The sequence below is a fragment of the Xiphophorus couchianus genome, chromosome 14 (genome assembly GCF_001444195.1).
Source record: "Xiphophorus couchianus chromosome 14, X_couchianus-1.0, whole genome shotgun sequence".
Lineage (NCBI taxonomy): Eukaryota > Metazoa > Chordata > Actinopteri > Cyprinodontiformes > Poeciliidae > Xiphophorus > Xiphophorus couchianus.
Genome location: NC_040241.1, coordinates 2,977,435 through 2,999,534, shown reverse-complemented (window position 1 = coordinate 2,999,534; position 22,100 = coordinate 2,977,435). Strand labels below are relative to the sequence as shown.

The 22,100-nt window shown below is 41.3% G+C and overlaps 1 protein-coding gene across 2 annotated transcripts; it reads right to left on the bottom strand.

Annotated features, from left to right (window-relative positions):
• Nucleotides 1-189: 189 nt before the first annotated feature.
• On the bottom strand, nucleotides 190-20,711 carry fxr2 (FMR1 autosomal homolog 2). 2 transcript variants are annotated; one of them, XM_028038420.1, is made up of 17 exons: nucleotides 19,950-20,711; nucleotides 15,462-15,514; nucleotides 12,828-12,921; nucleotides 12,672-12,743; nucleotides 10,923-11,071; nucleotides 10,724-10,817; nucleotides 10,524-10,640; nucleotides 9,070-9,240; nucleotides 8,911-8,989; nucleotides 8,051-8,208; nucleotides 7,712-7,798; nucleotides 5,794-6,013; nucleotides 5,484-5,663; nucleotides 4,184-4,378; nucleotides 3,992-4,099; nucleotides 3,827-3,915; nucleotides 190-2,541 (listed from the first exon to the last, which is right to left on the bottom strand). In XM_028038420.1, the coding sequence occupies exons 1-17, from the start codon at nucleotides 19,998-20,000 to the stop codon at nucleotides 2,449-2,451; spliced, it is 2,010 nt and encodes a 669-aa protein (XP_027894221.1). In that variant the 5' UTR covers nucleotides 20,001-20,711; the 3' UTR covers nucleotides 190-2,448. The 2 variants fall into 2 exon arrangements, with proteins under 2 accessions (XP_027894221.1, XP_027894222.1); XM_028038421.1 differs by having other exon boundaries at nucleotides 8,099-8,208.
• Between the last annotated feature and the right edge of the window lie 1,389 nt (nucleotides 20,712-22,100).

The following is a 22,100-nucleotide window of genomic DNA, read 5'->3' as shown; positions in this document are numbered from 1 at the left end:
TCATTATTGTAGCATTGAGTAAATAGAAATAATTTTGGCCACTTTAATTAACCTCAAAAGGGAGAATGTTGATCTGGTTTAATTTCAGCCAGTGACAAAAAGCTTGGTGACTTTTTAGTCAGTGTATGCAACTTCTTGTTTGAAATATAAACATGCCGACAATAACCTGCTGCAAAAAAAGATATATCAAACAATGAAAAGTCCTTTATTGCCATCAGAACATGAGTGAGAAAACCAGAGACATAAATCTGACAGTGAGGAGTCAACAAGTACACCTAGCATCCACAAACACACACACGCACACACTCACACACACAGCAGGCACTCTGTCAACTCAACGTGGGGATTACAGATACATTAGAGAATACAGCAGTCAACAGAATGAGGTAAGAAGGCAAATACACATCCACTCATACATGCAACTGAAACAAGGTCCAAACACTTGAATGCTCGTTCTTTCTCTAAAAACAAAATGGTTGGGCAGAAATCTACAACAGCAGCATGGAGGAGGGAGGGAAGGGGTGGTCTCAAATCAACCAACTGCATACCCTGTCAGGTGTCTCTCCAAACCTTTGGTCATGAGAATGCTTGCTTGACATGCACCTTGTTGCCCTTGGGTTTGTAATACTTCGTGAGAGTCATGAGTAAAGGGACAAGTTCTTTCCCTGACTAGCATCTACTGAATAAGAATCAAAGATGGACCCAAGGGTAGAAATGAAAAGTTGATTTAGTCACAAATAAAGTTCTCCTCCAAAGGCAGAGTTTCTACATTAGATGGACATTCAGTGGGTAGATTAGCAGCAATTCTAGCTTGTTAAACAATGACTTTAAAATAATAATAATAAAAAAAGATTAATACCCTTTCCTCATGCACTAGACAGGCACCACTCAGTAACTAAATGCCATGCAAGGTAGAAAAATAGACTGCAAACTCACAAGACAAAGAAATCAGAGCTCATTTCCACAGGAGAGGTTGATTTCACTTCAATGTTTTATTTCAGATTTTTCTAAAGATGTGGAAATAGCAACAAAAAAAAGTAAGAACGGAGCGCTGTAACCAAGACAACAGTAACAACATGAGCAGAGAGCCACTCAGGTTTCCAGTCCCTTCCACCCAACCCTACTGCCCTCTACAGGACAGACATCTTCCTTCTTTTTTCTCCCGTAAACCGCATTGATCTGTGCGCCCCCTGGTGCTCTGTGTGTGTATGTGTAACTGTGTCCCATGTGGCTCTCGTCCCTGTCCCACAGTCTGCAGTCTCTCGGCCCTCCACGCCCTCCCATTAGAAGCCCACCCCCCCGGTGCTTCCGGAGCCGTCCACTGCAGTGGTTGAAATCAGCAGAGGCTGAAGTTGCCGCTGCCCCTCCGACACAGAGAAAGAGGCACTGTGTAGTTTTCTTTGTAAATTTAAATCTACAGTTCAAGTGTGCCTGTCTGGACTCAACCCTGGACCGTTGAAAGATCTATAGGCAAGAGGGGGAACACGACATCCCCTCAGCACTTTGCTTCGTTACGTCAACCCTCGTGGTTTAGTTTTATCGTTGCCAAATCCCTTCACTCGTGCGCACTAACGGGTCTGAACGCTCTGCCCCACCGCCCCCATTATACACGGAATGAGGACAAGCGCCGTTAGGATTTTGTATTTGGCACCAGACTTTGTTTACCCCTCCCACTCTTTTACACTGGTCAGCCATTTTCTGATTCTAGATCACTCCCCTTCTGTTCCATCCATCAAACCAAATTTTAAATAAAAAATAAAACTAGCAGAACTTCCCCCTCTTGTTACCGTCTTCTCAGGAAACAAAACCAAACTTCATGGAAAAACTTAAGTTTTTATTTCTTTTTTTTCCAAATTCAAGGCACAATGTCTATCAATATTCCGATCTGTCCATCTTTGCTCTACGTGAACACTGCTTCGCATGAACTACAGGACTGTCTGCTCGCACGACTGCGGTTCACATCTCTCGTCGGTTCTGTTAACACCGAGACACGTCCGATTTTTTTTTTTTTGGTGGAGAGAGCAACAGCCCAGTCCAAACCAGTGATAAACAATGAACAGAATTAACATTAAACAAAAAGGATACAAAGAAAGTCAACTGTTAAAAAAAAAAAAAAGTCTTGTCCTGTTTGTGTTTTCAGTATCTTGAGAAATATGCACCAGCTCTCTTTTGGCAAGCTAGTTGAGTTTTTAAATAAGCACTAAGTACTGATAGATAGGATAGCATACACCGTTAACGTGTGGTTTTAAGTAGATGCGTTTGTCGGTTTTCTTTTTTTGTTTTTTTTTTTGTGTTTTTTTAATACTTTTTCCATCTCATAGTATGAACTCAGGTATTTTGTCAGGTACTTTTCATCTCTTAAGGTTTAAGTTAATGCAAGCAGGGACACAGTTTGCCATGGAGTCTTGCTTGAGACTTGGGTTCGCGAGGGAGTGGGGGCTCGTCTCCTTATGAGACCCCATTGACCAAAGTCGGCGTCTCTTTGTTAGGAGAACGCTTTGAGGGAGTTCGCTCCTCCTTCTTTGCACTGGTTCCATTCTCCTGTGAAGGGGAGAGAAATGTTGAGATTCAGCGCCAAACGATCTTGGAAGCTCTCTGTTAGAAATGCAACAACAAATCAGCCAGAGTTGACCAGAGACAGAAGATTTTCAGCTTGGTCAGCCCTCATCAGTTCCTGACCAGTCAGAAACTCAAAAATGTGACGTGGAGGCATCGTTTATAGTGCTAACAATGCCGCTTGACGTGGAAATTACTGTAGGAAGAACACTCAAAGTAGGCTGGTTTTGAAATCAGTGAGATCACTATAGTGGCGTAGCAGAAGAAATACTGCCATCTGCAGGTGAAGCTAGTCAAATTTGCAATAAACTCATAATTAAACCTGTCAATGATGGCATGTCGGGGCCATTGTGGATAGAAAAAACTAAGTACATTTCAGTCAGAAAATTCTGAACTTACCCAAGTTTCAAAAGTCAAAAATTTGACTCAAAATTTTCCAGTTATTTTGTGAAAATTTCTGGGATTAATCTCAAAATTTGTGATTTTTTTTGCCAGAAAATAATTCTATATACAACAACTCTGATACGCAGTTGTACAGTAAGCAATTAATCACATGAATTAAAATGAGCTCAATCATTTCCATTCCGATTAATATTTATTGAAGGACAATTTTGCTTAGAGAACCTTCATAAGCCATTATATTTATGGTTTTGGTTGTGTGTGGTTTTTACTTATTGGTTTTAGTTGTGTTTTAATTTTGATATTTAGAAGAAGAAGAAGAAGAAGAAGAAGAATTACTTTATTCATCCCAGCAGGGAAATTATTTCGCAGTTACAGCAAGAATTTTTTATGCACAGATTAACACACACACGACGGGAGCTGCATCTGCAGGCAGCCAGCTGAGCCGGCGCCATAAATTTAAAATGCCTCCCTGTCACAGTGTGCAGTCTTCTGTACAAAACTAAAGTTTATTGCTCTTGAGAGGGTGAACTTCCATTAAGACAAATGTAAGATAACTACAGATAATTTTGCATTTATTTAAAAATGGTAAATCATGTTTTATAGCAACTGCTATTTTTAGCTTATTTTATCTGTGAAGCACTTTGTGATTTTAATCTGTGGATGTTGCTATATAAAAAAATGTACTTACAGCGATGTGATGTCACTATTGAGCTTGGTATAAATAATAAATGGATGGATGACATGAAAATGTTTTGAACAATTTCTCTTCTTATTTTGTCCTAAAGAAAAGCTGGAATCAGGAGCTCATAGCTTAACAAAAGATTGAAATTGAGTCCCAGCACTCTGATTGGTGTGTCTGTGTGTTTACCTTGGGTTCAGGTCCAGAGTGGTTCTCCTTCTGAGGCAGGTTCTGTCGGCTCTGGGACTCAGGACGGGATATGTAGTCGGCTACGGTCACTAAGAAACATCAAACTGTTAGCTGGAGCACTCAGAGGGAGTGTGTGTTGATTCCCCAGAGAGCGCTGCTGCTCACCACTTTCTCCCGGCTGCCTGTCACGACTGGCAGACCCTCCCTCTGGCCGGCTGCCACGGTTACGGCGCCGGCGGCTTCGGTTGCGGCGCTGAGGTCGAGCTTCTTCGTCTAATCATCAAATCGGAAAAAAACTGATTAAGTTCTGGAGAAGTTTAACTTTCAGCTGTTTGCAACACACTGGGTGGTTCTCACCTAGTCCGTTCTCACTGGGGCCGGCCTGATTGTCCGACTCTGTGGCGGCGTCCATCACGCTGGGCTCCTGGTCGTTACGGCGCCGGCGGGAGCGTCTGTGGCGGTCCCCCACTGTGCCCTCACTGAGGTCGGCGTCTGCAAGCTCGCCCTCTCCCTCCAGCAGAGCGTACGGGTTGCTGTCTGGATCCCTCAGAACTGACAAGATCAGAAATATGACTCAATATTTTTATCATTTGTCTACTAAATTAATTCAATAAATAGTGTATGAAATGAAAATCCATCTTCTGCATAACCGCCAACTGACTTTTCACACACACGTAAAAAAAAAAAAAAAAAGAAAAAAAAAAGGTCTGACAGAATCAGAATTGACAGGTTAGGTTTTTTTTAAAGATCGGTGCACTCCTACTAATCACACATATGATCACACAAATTATTCAAAGTGTAATTATTATTACATAAACATACATAATCTTCAAAGTCATTTCTTTTATTACAGTTATTTATTTTATATATTTAGGCATACTAGCACCTGATTGTGAAATCGGAAAAAAATTTTTTAAAAATTTTGGACAAATTGGAGAGAAAATAAAATCCTGTATCTCTCTTCCAGCTCTGAACATCCAAGCATTCCAGTTTGGGCCCATACTTTGTAAAACAGCTGAAGGTTAATCAGACTGGATTACATCTGTAAACATCTGTTTTATGTCCAAAATCTGTGGACATCCATTGCCAATTAGATTTAGAGCTGGACTTTGGCCAGTATAAATGCTCCCATCTAAACCTGTCTGTGTATTTATGGTCATTGAGCCTCCAGCACGGTCTCAAGTGTTTTTCAGCTTCCAACTGGTTTTCTTCCAAACCTAGTACAATCATATTGAATAAATAATATGAATTCTGATAATATTCATCCGATTAAAAGTACATTTTAACCAATTGCAACCTACATTAAACATAATGGCTACATTTCTTTTGAAATTTTTTTTATTGGTCTGGTTTTAATTAATATTTTAATTTTAAATTTGCTGTTTCAATTAAATGTAAACAAAAAATCAGAACAGAAATAAAGGCTTTCTGTGTGTAATTAGTCTATTTAACATGTTTCATTTAGTGTTAAAGTTCCTAAAATAAATGAACTTTTCAATAATATTCTAATTTATTGAATGGGTCTGTACATTTTGCATTGTTTTGACAATGGTTCTGTTCCATAAAGTCAGATTTCTTCCACATGAGCCTTGGCTCTGCAGCTACAGCAGAGTTACCAGGTCGATTGCCCTGAAAAGAACAATGAAATGTAACACACCTGAGCTAATTGAGTTGGAGGGCTTGGCTGCGGGGCCCCCGCGCCCCCGTCCCGAGTTTGCACCTCGGCCCCTGCCTCCCCGTCTGGAGCCTCTCTCGTCCCCACCGATGCCACGGGGCCTCAGGTCGCGGTCGTTGACGTCCTCCGACTCGGAAGCATTTGACAGTTCGGAGTTTGTGCCTGGGAACAAAAATCAAACATTTAAAAAAAATATATATATATTTTTTGTATAAATAATCAGCTGTAAATCTAGGGGGGAAAAACTGTTGCATCATATCCAGTTGAAGCGTTTTTGTTCCTTCCGTCTCACCGTATCCAGAGTACTGGGTATTGGAGGGTCTTCGTCCTCGGCCACGCCCGCCGTACGTACGAGATGCGTGGAGAGAGTTGCTGCTCTCGTCCGTCATGTAACCTTTCTCCCGGTCGCCGCCGGGCCCAGCGGGCCGGCTGGGGGCCACACGGTATCCCACCCCGATCTGACGGAGCTGCTCGTCAATCTGGAGGCGCTCGAGGCGCAGCTGCTCCACCTCCTGCAGAACAAGCTGTTATCAACCTATGTGGTATTTGCTGAACATATTCAAATACATGCAGAAGGTAAAATAAGTTAAGCCTCTCTTTTTTTAAATTACCACTTTATTTGTTTTTAATAAATCTCATCTGTAAACCCCCCCCCCCCCAAAAACAGACTAGTTGTTTATTTCTTTACATTTTCTCATAATCCCCAGTAGGTGGCAGTAATGCAAAAATATTTATACACAGATGACTGTTTCCAAGTCTTTAATAAGTCTGAATGAGAACTGTTTTACTCCTTAGAGCAGAACAAACACTCTAGAAACAACATCATTGTGTCTGTCACTACAGAAATACTTTCTGGACCTGAAGGCAGAAGGAAGTGGCAGCAGTTCTCTAACGGGAGTGTGACAGCTGACTCCACCAATGACAGCTGGATCCTTGCGGGAGGCGAGGGGGAAACGAGGCAGGGCAGGGGGGCTTGGGAGTTATCTTTGGAAGCTGAGGGTCCGGATGGCCTGTAACCTACACCCTAGAGCACCCTGTAGCCGGCCCCACAGAGAGGAGCTATTTATAAAAGCTCATGAGGTAAGGCCAAAACAAGACTATCAGCAGCTTCCCTCCTGAGGATTCAGGCCGGCAGGAGACAGGTGAGGGGCCTGCAGGCTCACTAATAACGGACTAGTACAGGAACGCAGTCAGAGTGAAAGAAGTAAACTCCCTGCTGCAAACTCAGATACAAAAACAAGGAATGCACCCATTTGAAAATTTAGGCCTATATAGATATCCGATATATTAAGTCATATCGGTATAATTGTCATAAGTACACAAGAATAAAGTCATGTGATTTATCAATAAAGAATGAAGTCAAAACAATTCAAGAATGAGGTCGTAACAAGAATAGTCATATGACAAAAATGTCATAAGATTACAAGAATAAAGTTAAGCAACAAAGTCATATTACTCGGATAAAGACGCAATAAAAGTCAATATTACCAGAATAAAGTCATATTAAGTCAAGTTTATTTGTGTTGCACATTTCAGCAACAAGGCAGTCCTAAGTGTTTTACATTATAAAATCAGTCAACTATGACATAAGCAATAAACATAACATTTTGCAAAATGTCAATTATTATTGATAAAATAAGATTCTAAAGATACAAGAAGAGAGTCGTAATGTTAGAAGTATTAAGTAGTCATTTTATAATAACTCCCACACAAAAAATGTAAACATTAAAATGAGGAATGTTGAGCATCTTGTGAAGTCAATAGTTTGCTGTTGGTTTTACAAATTGGACATACTTAATTTTTCCAACACATCCAAATCTGATCGTCATCAGCAGCAGTTTGAAGCAATTGCACAAACTGCAGTGTCTATTCTGATGGAAACCACGCAGACTAGACCAGCTGCTCACGTCTCATTGTAAATATCACAACTTGGCTTTCAAAATAACTTTGATAGTAATTTTACGACTTTCTTCTGGTAATATTTCATCTTTATTCTACCAATTTGTGGAAAACCCTCTGCTGATAGTCATTGGGTGATTTAGGTTCGTTTAAAGATTTCTTCCAAGTTTTCTGAATAACAGCATCCCCACAGTAATATGCTGCCACCTCCATGTTTCACAGCATATGTTCACATTGATTGAGGTTAGCTTTGGAACATACAGAGTTTCTTCATCTACTGTATTTAAGAGAGAGAAACTGGATGAACCAACCTGCAGGTAGGACACATGGTACTCCAACAAGGCCTGAGCATTGCTGATGTTTTCCTTAGTGCCAACAAACACAAAGGGAACCATGCCCTAATGAAGCACAAATGACAAGTTCAGGGTTTAATCACGGTGTTGAAAACAAAAAACAGAAACATGTCAATCCATCAACTAATAGCAACACAACATGAGAGCCACACACTAGAAATACAGTTAGCTGTGTGTTGAGAGCTGTTAAAGCGGAAGCACTACTGACAGGGGAGGAGGAACAAAGATGCAGCGTGGAGCAGCAAAGCAGAAGGAATGATGTGGGTGTCAGAGAGACGAGCCGAACGGAGAATTCACCTCTTTGCTGCTGGCAGTGTCGTCTCTGCCAGCCCCCTGCCTGCCTACCTCCTCCCGGGGAAGCTTTTTGTCGTTGTCTCCCTCGATCCGGACGCGGACCACGCCCGACTTGTCCACTATCTCCTGGATGACTTTGCCGTTCTTTCCGATTACTTTGCCTGGAAGGAAACGGAAGCAAACGGCGTCAAAAGCCATATTCGCGTGGGACGCCATGTAATACATAAATCACTCCACAACGTCTGCTTTTTATGTGGTGCATCCGTAGGGGACCACAGAAGCCTGAGATGTCGCTGAAATTCACAGATATCTCCTACATATGATGTTAACGAGCTCTTTCCAGTCGACTTGAGGAATGACAGGAGTCGATGTTCAAACTATTTTTCCGGCTGCAGCCACAGCTCAGTGTGCCAGCCAGCTGTATTACAGAGGTAAACCAGTCTTACCGCACAGTGCAATACTTGATGGGAGCCACTATTTTGATTCAAATTCAAAAATATTTTATTGATCCCAAAGGGAGATTAAATGCTGTTGTAACTTATATTAAATCAAAATTTTCAGAGTTACTGTCGGCAGGAAGGTTCTATTGAAGCAGTTAGTATTATAAAAAATAGCAAAGTATGAAAATACTGGCATAATCAGTCCAACTACACAGCACCTAAAACAAGAAGTGATTAGTGTTATTACAGGACCTCGGAGTTCAGCAAAACACAGCAGGGGAACTTTTTCTTAAATTACTGACTTCGCCAATTCGCACAGGATTAAAAACAGACAACCTGCAATCATCACAACAGATAAAACTAATCCTATACCACTACGTCTTAAGCCATCAAATGATAGGAAGGTAAAGCTGCTACACTCACCTACAAGGTTCCTGGGAACCTGGAAGTAATCTTCTTTGAACTCCAGATATTCTCTCGCCTGCTTCACAGCTTCAGGAGTCTGGAACACAGCACAAGTCCAGCATCAGAGAGCATTCAGGGAGCTGCAGCTAACAGTAGCAACCTCAGTGGGGCGCTCACCTCTCCGTAGATCCTGAAGGTACAGCTCTCCTCCTCAAGCTCGATGGCCGTCACTCCAGGCACCTTCCTGGCCTGCTGGATGTTGGCACCGTGGGAACCAATGGCAAGGCCCATCAGGTCCTCTCTGACTCGGACCTCTTCCTGGTACGCTGCTGCTAGCTGCTTACTGGTCTAAGAAAGGGAACCCAAACACGAGCAACATCAGGAAGACTAAAAGTGGACAGGTTCGTGTCTCACTGGTTCATTTTACGCTGGTGTTCTGCTCATCAGCTCAGCCACTGACCCCAGAGGCAATATGGCTGAAAGTCCTTGTGTTTTCCTTTCCTTGTGGGTGCACTGATTGCAGCGATCTGCCTGATAACCAATGTTTAAAAGCTGATTACAATTTTTTTTGTGTGTGAAAAGTTATTTACAATGACTCAGCAACAGTTGGGGTGGACTACTGCTAACACGCTGGGGGCATGTTAACAGTAGTCTGCCAGTGCCCTCTCTAGGGGACACAGTTAAGACCTGTGAATGAGATCGTTTTCTGATGTAAGCTTCACCTGATCACCGATCTCCCAAAGTTAAGAAAATCGGGTCAGTTTTTAGGCTAGCTGATTTATATGGGCACTCTAAAAATCACCATCTTTGACCTGAAGGAATTTGGAAACTGGTTCATATTCTTGGAACCAGCAAAGTGTAAAAAGAACGTTTTAGGTTTTTCAGCCCCAGATGACAGGAACAGGTCAATTTGACCTGTGACTAAATGTAAGGCCTGCTTGAAATTCAGGGGTCAAGACCTCCTGAGCTGAGCTCCAGTGAAACCGCTCCTGGGGTTTTGCTGAGTGTGGTTCACAGCAGTTGCCTACAGTAAACACAGCGATCATGGTGAGAGGATCAACTATTACACGAGTTCAGAGGAGGAAATAATGATGGATGAGCTGGAAAACATCATCTCATTTTTCCATTTTATTGGTTAAAAGAAATTAAAAAAATAAATAAAAAAAAGAACAGAAGGCGTCAGAGGAACGTTCTCTGCATCAAACTAGAACCAGGCAGAGGGATTTTAAGGTTTCAGTATGTACTTCCTAAACGTTCTCTGGCTCAAAAAAAGAAAAGCTTCTGGAAGTTGAATAGTTTGGCCTGGCTAAATAAGCACATCCACAAAATTCAGACCAATCACTCAACAGGGTCGCATGGAGACGGGGCAAAAAGTTGAAGGGGTGATGGACATGAAGCAGAGAACAAATGATGGGATTTTCATCGCCCAACTGCGACAATGAGAACAGACTCGGTATGTCGGCCCGACCACGGGGAGCCCCTTAGCTAACCCTGTGTAAGCCCTCTGGAAGTATTTTATGCAAATAACTACTGAGAACCACATTGTTACCATCCTGAAGATGAAATCTTAGGCCAACAGGGACAACATTTGTGAAATAAAACCAATGAATATTTGCTGATGAACATTTTACCTCCAAATGTTTGGTGGCTTCTTCGTTGCGGGACATTAGGATGAGCTTGGTGCGGATGCTGCGGAAATGCATGTCACTCAGGAGTGTTGCACGCTTTACCGTTGTGTCATTTGTAGACTTGTGGGGGGTAAAAAAAACAAAACAGATCAATATGAGATCTAACAATTATCTAACTTAAAGGAATTTTGGAATTTCCTAACCAGGACAATGAGATCATGTGTTTGAGCGCTGTAGAAGATGCAGTTGGCTCCGATAGCTTTTCTGAAGTCTTTGTGAATGTCATCACTTGCACATCTGACAAAAACAAGACAGACACACCTTAACAGCACTGCTTGAGATCTGCAGAAAGCTGCTGAGAAATCTCAGCATCACAATAAAGCTGGACAAAGGCGGACTCACATGTCCCTCAGGTCTTCCGGGACGGGGATGGTCATCTTGTGGAACGTGTTTCGAGAGGCGGGGCTGTTGGGGTTCAGAGGCCTGATGCGCTCCGACGTGACAATCTCGTTGTATGTGGCATCGCAAGCTGCGTATTCGATTACGTAAAACTGAAACAGCACAACAGACATTTATAACAGTTATAGGGAGTATTGTTTAGTTGTTTTAGTTTAAGAAGAAATACAAAAAGATCCCCAGGATCAGGCGGTTAGAGTTTTATCTCCTACTATTCAGACTGCTGCTCGGTTAAAAGACTTGGACTGATTGAGGTTTTATGATGATTACTGAAATTAGTGTAATTTCAAACCATCAAAGCTATAGTCAAGATTAGCCAATTAAACCTAAGAGGTACTAGGGTGAATTTTGTAGTTAAGCATCCAGTTACTAAACTCTACGATTCTGATTTTTTTAAGGTATTATTAAACTATCTGGCCTTTAGGGTTTAAATTGATTAATTTAACAAAGGTGAAGCTAAATCAGGCAAGCTGAGGTTTTCCACTCTGAATAAAAGCCCTGATGATGGACTTCAAACTTAATTTTTAACTGTTTGCAGATTAATCTAAGTTACTTCTTCACCTTCTCTCAACCTATTGTCACAAATTCACCAGCCTGAGGCTACGGCGGGCAAACGAATCGACATCTCGGTTCAAAGACACTCATTTGCGTAGACATCGATACAAACGGTCCCGCTTACATTTGCCAAATTGTTGCATTTCCTTCAGCAGCAACACTGCCATAACAGAGACTCAAAGCTCCACATCCCACAGCGCTCCGTTCTACTGCAGTACGAATTAACGCAGGGAAATGCCAGATAGTATAATTTATTTCTATCAGCAGATAATTGGCTAATGGAAGCACATGCTAAAGATAAGCAGCTATGATAAAATGAAATCATTGCAGAACTGAATCAAAATACTTTCAGAAAGTGTTCTACTGTTTTGTCAAACAAAGGAAGTGAGATTTTTTAATTTTACATTTTTATAAATAACAGCTAAATTCTTATTGGTATTTGGCCTAATTAAGAAGGCTAAAATGTTGCCATATTGTAATTATATTTTTGGCATATTCTAACTATGTTAGAAAGAATCCTGAGCCATTTAAAAAAAGAAAAAAGTATTTTTCTTAGTATCAATATGGAGTTTGAAGTTTTATTATTATGACAACCCTAAAAAAAAAGGCCAGTTGATTCATATTCCACACATTCAAAGGATCCAAGCAGATCCTGTAAACCTCACAGTCAGAGTTATGGCTCAGCTCATTTATATTCTGGGTACCTTCAGTTATTTCTATTGTGTGCGTTACATTTAAATTAGCACTGGGTTTTGTGTCTTGACAGCAGTAACCCAGGCAGTGTAATATGTTTAAATAATACTGAAACAACACAGACTACAGGGGGTTTGTGTCGTTGGTGTTGTTCCAGCCTGGCATTGTGTAAACACAGAGTCACTCTCATGACACCGAGCAGAAAACTGATAAAAATCTGGCTTTTATACAGCTGGTTTAATTCATTAATTATTCAACAGCGTTCGATTAACAACATCTGGCTTTGATGCTTTCTTTTAAGTCAAATGGAAGCAGGAAGTGTTTATATACTTTTTACCTCCACACAACTTTCTTTTAGCTTTGTTTCAAACAGATGATGGCGACAATGACAGTGAATTCTTTTGTTGTCTGCGGGTTATTTTATTCTCCCAGTATCCAGCCACCTACCTCCCCCTTCATCATCCTGACCCGTGCTAACCACCACCCGCACGGCTCCTGCTCGTTGGCCCTGGAGTAGACCTGCGGAGACCACAGGAGCGTTAGTTCAGCAGGAAGTCCAGGTGTGAGACCTGGGCTAGAACGGAGCAGCGCAGCAGTTCTCACCTCCACCTCCTCGCCTTCGCCGATGTCTTTGTGGTAGTCGGCTGGAGGAGGCAGCCGCACGTCGCTGAACGGCAGCTGTCTCTCAGGCTGCCAGCTTGAACACGACGAGACAAACAGTTTTAACACAGTTCATATTAAATACCGTCTGTTTCAGCCATTTAACGTCCTGATTGCAAAGATTGCTCATTAAAACTTCAAATGTTGTCAGTAATCTTATCTTGGTCTGCTGTAATAAATTGTCTTTGTTGTACAACATTAAGATAATCTTTGATTTGACCAAATAACATTTTTATAGGTGTCCTATACGGTAGCGGTGCACTGGTTGCAGTTTTCTGACCGATCACAGATCTGTAAAATACCAGACCTGCTGATTCCGATTTTGTCCAATGCCACTTTCTTTTTTTTTTTTGTCTGAAAATAAACACAGATTGCATTGGCTGTTGCAGCTCTAAGTCGTTCTGTGTCACATGATCTGATGGTATCCCTAGCAACAGAACTGGACATAGATCAGCTGAAACATGAGCCTTTAAATTTATGACGTTCACCAATGATTGTAATATTATATCTATCACCAATATAAAAACAGACATGTTAGTTAGCCTAGCACTTCAGAGTTTGAATCATCAGCAGAGGCTGAACATGAGTTTATTTCAGAATATGGTGACGGGTAAATCCTTCGAATCAGATATTAAAGCTAAAGATTCACCGAATGCAGTTTTCCGGCCGATTCCTGATCTTTAAAAAGCAGAATCCGATTTTGGCTGATACCAATTTTTTTTTTTGTCTGAAAAATTTCTAAATTAAGCAACAAAGCTACTAAGTTGGGTGAGTACTGTTGATCGCACATGTGCAGACATGACCTTGTTGGCCGGTTCGTCAGCCAACCGCTTTTGGCAGAGCAAAAGAGGACAGTGGCTGATTTTCAGACTTTCTAAGAGGTGGATAAGAACAGTTTCTCATTCAAGTGTCACCCGATGTGCAAAAATGAAGAAAATCTGGGCCGATTTATTGGTGCACCCCAATATTACAGATAGGAGACCACACTGAAATCTAGCTCATTCGTGTAGAGCCTCTGATCTGGATCACTTTTTAATCCATCATTTTTAAGCAACTAAAATGCCTTTAAAATTTCTCCCAGGAAACGTCTCCAACACCTCCATGTGCTCAGAGAGAGTAGAAGGACAAGAAGTCAGGCTGGGAACTGTCCCAAAACTGAGAGTGGGCATGGTAGTACCACTCTCTCTCCCCCCCCCCTCCTATCTCACATACCATGGATCACTATTTTTAGGAGAGCCACACGATCTACACTCAGCCATGAGGGACCAAAGGGAAGCCTGGAGGTTTGGGGGGGCAGTAGGTGGGTTCAGGAGGAAAGAAAGTTGTGGCAGCAGTGTGGTCGGGACAGAGACGAGAAGAGAAGGAAGGTTTTAAAATGACCTGTTCCAAGACACGTACGGACAGCTGCGTCCCAGGCACGGGTGCTGAAGAGGGACATTTTAAAGGCCTAAAGCAAAGTCTTGTTACAGTCATCGGATTTCCAACTTACTTTCCTTTGAGCTTTTATTTAGACTACAGTTCCTTGCTAAGGCATTCATATCCGTTGGGGATTCTTTTTTTAAATTTTGTCATGTTACAACTACAATTTTCATTATACATGTGTTTATTAACACAAACACTGCTTCTTTTTAAACAAATACAAATATGCAAAAAAGTCAAGTCTATATTTAAATTCAGATCCTTAAATGCCTCAAGAAGTCACCCAATCATCCCTGCACCATGCTGAGAGCTGATGGTTTACTACAGCACATCCAAGCATGTCAATGTTAGAATGTCCTAGTCAAAGTGCAGACCGGAGTACAGTTGAGAATCTGTGGCAAAGTTGAAAAGTGATGTTTAGGAATACTCTCCTTCCTGTTAGGCTGAAACTGAGCAACTGTGAAAAGAAAACAGGCATAAACTTTAGCCTGTAGAGGAGAAAGTGTAATAGAGCTTAGAACTGACTTCACTTTATGATGAAAAATCTTTTTTCTAATAAATACATCAAAGTCTGATGCAACTAGAGATGCACTGATGTAATAACATCTGTATCTGTCCCAATGTTGGAAAAAAAAATTCTAGATGGGGTATCAGTGACAATGTGCCCGATGCATTAAGGCAAATCTATTCAGCCTAATTCTATGCTTTGTGCTCTGAGTGACATCAAACTTTCTTATTTATCTTACATTATATTTAGAATTCCTAATTGCACTTTCTGAACCATTTGAAAGGTTTATTGCAGTTTATATACGTTTGATCAAAGTAGTCAGTTTATTTGTCAGTTTATTATTAATTTCTCATTAGTTATTATCCTCCTTATCGCACTGCCTGAACAAATTATAGTTGTGTTGAATTTACATGTTGGACAAAGCCTGTGGAGTTATTGGTGCATTTAAGTGAGCGTTACTGGAGCAGAGTTATGCAATGAATCTGTATTTCAGTACAAATGTCTAAGAATTAGAATTGTAATGCTGCTTTAAAGGCAGAAGACAATCATTCCTTGTAACATGACAAAAAGGAAAAAATTTCAGAAACCACCAAATTTATTAACCAATTACTTAATACATGTAGACAGAACAACAGAAACCTCACACTTACTTGTTTTCAAATACAATAGTGAGTGAGTCTTCATGGACATCTTTGATAAAACCCTGAAGAAAAACACAGAAAAGAGAAGAAAAAAAAAAGATTTTATCATCACACATGCTGTAGAAACATAAGGATCTGGACTGAGTGCGTTAGATTTGTGCATGCTGACAGCTGGCTTTCAGGCCAACAGTGTGACTGCTTCTGAAACAGAGCATCTTGGGCCCTGATAGGCAGCCAAGGCAGCACGTTGCTGCTGACACCGTTCTCTGGCTGTGAATTCAGCGTCGGGTGAAAGTGACGACCGACAGCAGAGAAAATTTCCTCTCACTAACGGGATGAAAACGACTCGGCTCTCTTCGTCTGACTGTTCGTCTGCTGCCTAAATGGCTTGTGTCAAATTCCCTGAGTAGTTTTGAGAAAGAAAAAGCGTACAAAAATATATGATTCACAAATCTGTCACATCAACCACTGGGTAGAAACAGGTGGAAGGGGCCTAGAGTGACGCTACCATAAATGGGACTAAAGGCTCAGAAGATCCCACTTCAGTGGGAAGCAGGGAATACTGGTGAGGACGGTTTTGGTTGGGTCATTCCGGACTTTTTCTAGGGGTGAAAAATGAGCTGTTTGGAGGTGTTTGGAGAGGGGGGACGGTGGGAGATTCCTCTGTTGCTCATATGACAGCCAATCAGAGGCAGATGGACGCTCTGGTTCTGCTGGAGGTTTCTTCTGGTTATAGGGGAGCGTTCCTCGCCGCTGTCGCTACATTCTTGCTAATAGAGAATGACAACTAAGCTGAATTATGCATATTTGGACATTTTGATGATTTTCTTTATTTTAAACCCTAAAATCAAAAGGAAATATTTTATTTATTTTTCATGAAAAAGCAAATTATATTATTTTCTTAAAATCTTTATTTAAGCTTTTTTTGTTCGTTTGTTTGGACAAAAAGTCCAATTTTGTTTGGACAATGATTTTGGGGTTGTAAAGGTTGTCAACTCCTGAGCCAGGCAGAGGTTTAAAGAAGAACTGCTAAAGCAAATGATGACGTCATCCAGGACATCTGATGATGTCATCCAGGACATATCACTGTGAAATAGTCTCTGATGACCAAATGTGCCGTTATGTCATGAGACTCTCATACGGCTACAGTCTTCAGTCAGAGGCCTTATCAGATTCACTGCCAGACTGACTGCTAGTGGAGATTCACAGAGATTCCTGGTCGCAGGGTCACCACAACTCTTTGAAGATACTTTGATGATAAGAGTTATAACATTTCATTTCGTTTTGGGGTCTATAAAGTTTTTTTTTTTGTAATTGAATAACCTGGAGTCATATGTATTCATTTTTCTAATCACAAAACATCATTCATGTACAGTTCTAACACATCTGTGTGGTTAGGCCTGTAGTCGTGGACCTACTGTCACCATAACAAATTCTGCTTGACATTGCCCCCAAAGTTATTGCAATAAACGATAAAATTATTGTTTTGAGACCATTTGGCATAATCATTCAAGAACACATTCTCAAAGGTCAATAAACTTTAAGTTCTATTGAACATTTAACACTGGAACTGGAAGACATTTTTAAATATTCTAAATAAATAAAAACAACAGAAACAACAATTAAAATAAATTATGAAGTCTCAAAACAAAAGTGTTAATAAAATCAAATCAGCAGACTAAAGACTTATCCAGTTTTTGGTAGAAAGAGAAAAATGACAAATCGTGCAAATAAAAATGATTGATTTGCTTATTGCATTAGGAAAACCTGGTCAGCTGACAGAAGCTGCAGGTGTGGATGCAGTTCCAGTGAGAAGCAGCCGTAAGTCGTGAATCTACTGATTCTTATTCTGAACCACACAGCAGAAACATTCATCAGTGAAACAATGCAGAATTCAGCACTTCTTCCAACAGCTTTTCACCAACATATTTTAAAAGAGATGAATTACAAACTTAAGACTTAAGAAAAAGCATTTGTCGACGCTGAATCATTTAAACATCCATCTCTTTGCTGCCACTTTATGTTTTGGAGCTGCAGCTGTCGGTTCCCCAGTACCCCCCCCACCCCACCCCCCAAACATCCCCTCAACAGATTTCAGGTGTTTTTGAAAAGGCCAACTACAGAGACGCTGTGCTACTTGAGTGACAGCAGAAGATGAAAAAGTTTTTTTGTTTTTTTTTACAGTGCATCTGAGGTATTTTGGGTAGTTTACTGTCTGTTTTATCTCTAATGGGACCAGAGGGAGATAAGGACGGCTGTTTAAAATGGGGATGTCTGTTTTTGTGAGACGTATCATAGAAACAACTGCTTTTTCTGGAGCCAGCCTCTGAAAGATGTGGTTTATTTTAATGCAGATGTGTTGGACAACAGAATTGCAGCTCATGAAAATGTTTTTCTGATTGAATGATCCCAGTTTTTCCTCACAACAAATCTTTTTTCACCCTTAGCAGCGTAGCTGAAGGTAAAAGAGAGATTGTATTGGCTGTTGCAGCTCTAACTCCATTTGTGTCACATGGCCTGATGGTATCCCTAGGAACAGAACTAAATCATAAGTCTTCACATTCACAAATGATTAACTGGAAATGTTGCGATATTTATTATCAATGAGCCACGTGAAAACAGAGAGCAACATGCTAATGTTAGCTTAGCACTTCAGATACTGAATGAAAACATCGCCAGGGGCAACACGAGAGCTTATTGCAGAATACAGCAGCATTTTAGAGAGTAGATAGAAACAAATGTTAAAGCCAGAGGTGCACCAACTGCAGTTTTCTGGCTGGTTACAAATAATTAAAAACCCTGACCTGCCGATTCTGATTTAGGCCAATAAAGACACTGAATATAGAGACTAAATAGCTAAGATGGTAAAAGTGGGGTGACTGTTACTAACCGGGGAAACCCAGACGTGACTTTTGCAAAGCTAGATAAGATCGGTTTCTCATGTCAATATCGGCCAATCGCAGATCACCCCAAATTAAGAAAATCAGGGACAATTAAATCGGTGCATCCCTAGTAAAACTATGAACATTTTACAATCTTATTATCTTATTAGCTAATATTATTTAGGTTAACCTGAAGTTGAAGCAGCATATTGAGGCTGTCCTGCAGAAATTACAGAAAGGACAAAATATCCATCATCACCAGGAAAAGCAGATTGTGCCATTTCCAGAAAGTCTTTATGAGTAAGTTGGGACAGAATCACCAAATGGTCAAATGTACAGTTAATTTATTATAAACAGATTACATTGCCAGTGTCCTGATTGGGACCATGTGTTAATGTTAAAGGACTCTGATCTGAAACAGGAACAGGAAATCATGATCAGCTGATTAAAAAAAACAAACAAAAAAACACAAACTAAAACAGCCAAATAGTAATGTCTAGGCAGTGGACCAAATGTATGTTTAAGACAAGTACAGAAGTTAATTTGCCTTCAAAATTAATCTGTTTCAAAAATGCCACAGGGCAAAGCAAAGTCAAGCTCTCCTGACATTACGTGACTCATGGAAAGGAGTGGAAGTCTTCATCATGAAGTCAGCAACCATGTGGTTGATTAAAGCCACAAGCTCTACAACCTTCATCCTGGACAAATAACCCAAATTGTGCCAACTCACTTCCCTCGTATGGGAAGCCTAAGAGTTGATCCTGAAGAAGTCGGGGTCTTCATTATTAGTTTATCTTACGCCTGCTGAATTCTACAGAGCTGGAACCCCACACACAGAGCGAGAAATTAAATGCAACGAAGGAAAGCGGCGGAATAAGGACAGCAAATGGTTTTGAAAAGTGTTCGACCACGTCAGAGTCAAACCTGTCACCCTGTAAAACAAAAACAACAGGTGAAGCAACGTGGGAGTAAATATAGGATGGTTGCTTAAACCGTGGTGTGGGCTGGCAGAGCAGCTGAAGGCTTCAAGAGAAGAGCCATGTGGGTCAGAATGCCTACTGTGTGCTCTTACAACGTAAAATGTACATAATTTACGGAGAAACCAAGTTTGATATTCAATTAGATTTTTATCTCAAGTGAATAGCAGCAACAGTGGCTTACACAGAAATGAAACAGAAAGTCTATCTGTATAGCAACTGTTCCTCCTCAGGGCTGATTTTTTCACTGGGAGTCAGACCACAAATATATTCTTACAGGAGCTGCACAACAGCTGGCTGATTTTTATTAGCTTGCTACGGGTTTAAATGCCTTCATCCCGTGTTTTCTCAATGTATGGGGACTTTTTTCTTAAATATCATTAATTTATAGTACCATTTGCTCATAAAGAATAGACATGAACCATGCATGCTGATGACAAGTGTACTTAGCTTCTCAGCTAAGTCCAGCTAGCGGTTATCCGGAATGGAACACATCTGCTCCTCCTCCTCCTCGCTAACGTTAGCTGAGAAACACTGTGCTAGCTTATCTCTCGGGAGGAGGGGAAAACAAAGCAGCCTTTCCATGAAACAAAACTTTAAGGTGGGACAACAGTAAACAACCACTGCAAGCAGTTTACCTTGTAGAAGGCCCCGTTCGAGCCGCGAACCTCCACGGCCAGTCCGTCCATGCTTTTCGATAGATCCCCACGGCTGTGCTTGGCGTCCGTAACCGTTGCGACTCCCTGCGAGTCCGGAGCCGTTCCCACCCCCAGCCTCACCACCGGCCCTTCGCCGCTCTCCGACAGCTTCTGGATTTCCAGTGTTTCGGGTGGAGGAGAAGAAGAAGAAAAAAGGTGGAGGGGGCAGAGGTGAAGGGGTTGGGGGAGATGGGTGTGATGGGTGTCACAACAAGCAACGCAGATGCTGTCCCCCCCTGGCAGGCAGTTTAGTTTAGGAAGGAGTGTGTGGAGGGGGGACCGTTATTTGTTTTTGTCCAAATGTGGGATTCAGAGCTCGCGAGCTAAACGGCTCCAACGCGAGCGGTTGCTGTAGTTTCGACTTGCGCGAGGAGAAGCACGCTAAATGATGTTAGCTGCTGGATAATTAGCTGGGAGGCTAGCTATCACAAGCCAGACGCCGTCAGTTTTCAGGGTTGAAGCTAGCTTGGCTAGTGTCTGGTAGCCGGGTTGCGTTCTGTTAGTTGGACGTGTGGCGCAGACGCTGCATTGAGATATTTCACAGAAGTCGTCACCGGGGGTGGTTTCTTCAGCCTCTGGTGTAATTTTTCGGCGGTGTGTCTTTCTCAAATTCCGTCTGAAATGTGCAACCGCCCGGCGACTATTCCTCACCAGCCGCCCGACCCCTCAAACACACGCTGATAGAGTGAGTCGAAGAGGGTCTGAATGACCTCGGACACCCCACCCCTTCACCCGAGAACCTGCCCAAAAGAAAACACGGGTTTCTAATTGGTTAAAATGTTCGTCAATCAATCATCTTTATCAGTTATTGGCTCAGCAAATAAGGGTTGGTCTCTGAGTGGGACCAATAACTGAAGACGATTCACATCCTAACACAATTCATTGGTTTGTTTCCGTGTCAGTTACAATTTCACTCACACTGACCGACTCTCGTACTCCATGTTACCCACTCATTGATGAGAGAGAGTGGGAACATTCCTTAACAGTAGACCGGTGACCGACTCGGCTGGAATTAATGACGACAGGGAGTGGGAGGAGTTTTTTTGTTACTTAAACCGTTTTTGCTGATGGGAGGAAGAGGTCATATACAACTTGATTAAGTTGATTAAGTAATATGAACTTATTTATGTATTTAACAACAGACAACGTGAACAAGCAACAATGAAATAGTGAAACATTCTTAAAGAAATGTTGATGGGTCAATACCTCTGTGCACCATAATATTGTTTAGTAGTTGAGACCCACCACATACATTAACTTTGGGCTTGAAGCCCATTAGACATCTGTTATGAATAACACGTATATTAAAACATCTGTTTCTCTCTCACTGGATTCTACACATTTGAGCTCAACAGACAGATATATGAACAAGAAAATTGGGTGAGATTTTCTGGCACTGTACTACACAGGCTCAGATCATATCTGCCATAGAGGGCCTACATATGTCACTCATGGAGTTCCACATGATTCTATTTATAGGGGAACATTTTTTTTCAGCATCCCCAGGATCCATCTTGCTCAGATTATGGAGTACTACAACAACGTATCTTACAAATGCTATCCTGATGGCATAACTTTGTATCTCATTGCCACTGCTTCAGTATAGTTCACTACTTTCTGTAACCTGTGTGTGCCGCTGGCAGCCTTGGCCAGGATTCTCTTCCAAAAAAGATTTTTAATCTCAATAGGATTGTCCTGGTGAAATAAAGCTCATGGCTTCTAAATATGACTCATGTCATTATTCCACCTTTTCCATAAAAGTAATTAATCATCAAATCTTGTTTAGTATACCTTATATAATGATTTATTTCCTTTTTTGTGTATATGTCCTAGACTATGTTAATGTCAAAGCACCCCAAATTTAAATTCTCCAGTATATTCTACCATAAATTTATTTCTTTTTCTTGAAGCTACATTTGGCCTGGTGTTTTGTTTAGCTACGACACCTTCCTGGATCAGAGGATCGGCTGAGCTACTGCTACCTTCAACTTTACGTTCTCCTTCTATAGCTGTTAGACTTGTGGTCTTCCATGATTTGACCCTGTCTCTCTCATTGACATAACCATTGGCTGAGCTCTTATTCTGACTAAC

Bases quoted from the DNA above. Each gene is read 5' to 3' on its own strand.
- fxr2 (XM_028038420.1), bottom strand. From the start codon at position 20,000: ATGGACGGACTGGCCGTGGAGGTTCGCGGCTCGAACGGGGCCTTCTAC. The intron at 15,515-19,949 runs GTAAACTGCTTG...GTTTTTCTTCAG, and splicing joins CGAACGGGGCCTTCTACAAG to GGTTTTATCAAAGATGTCCA. The intron at 8,990-9,069 runs GTGAGCGCCCCA...GCTGTGTTCCAG, and splicing joins CCTTCAGGATCTACGGAGAG to ACTCCTGAAGCTGTGAAGCA.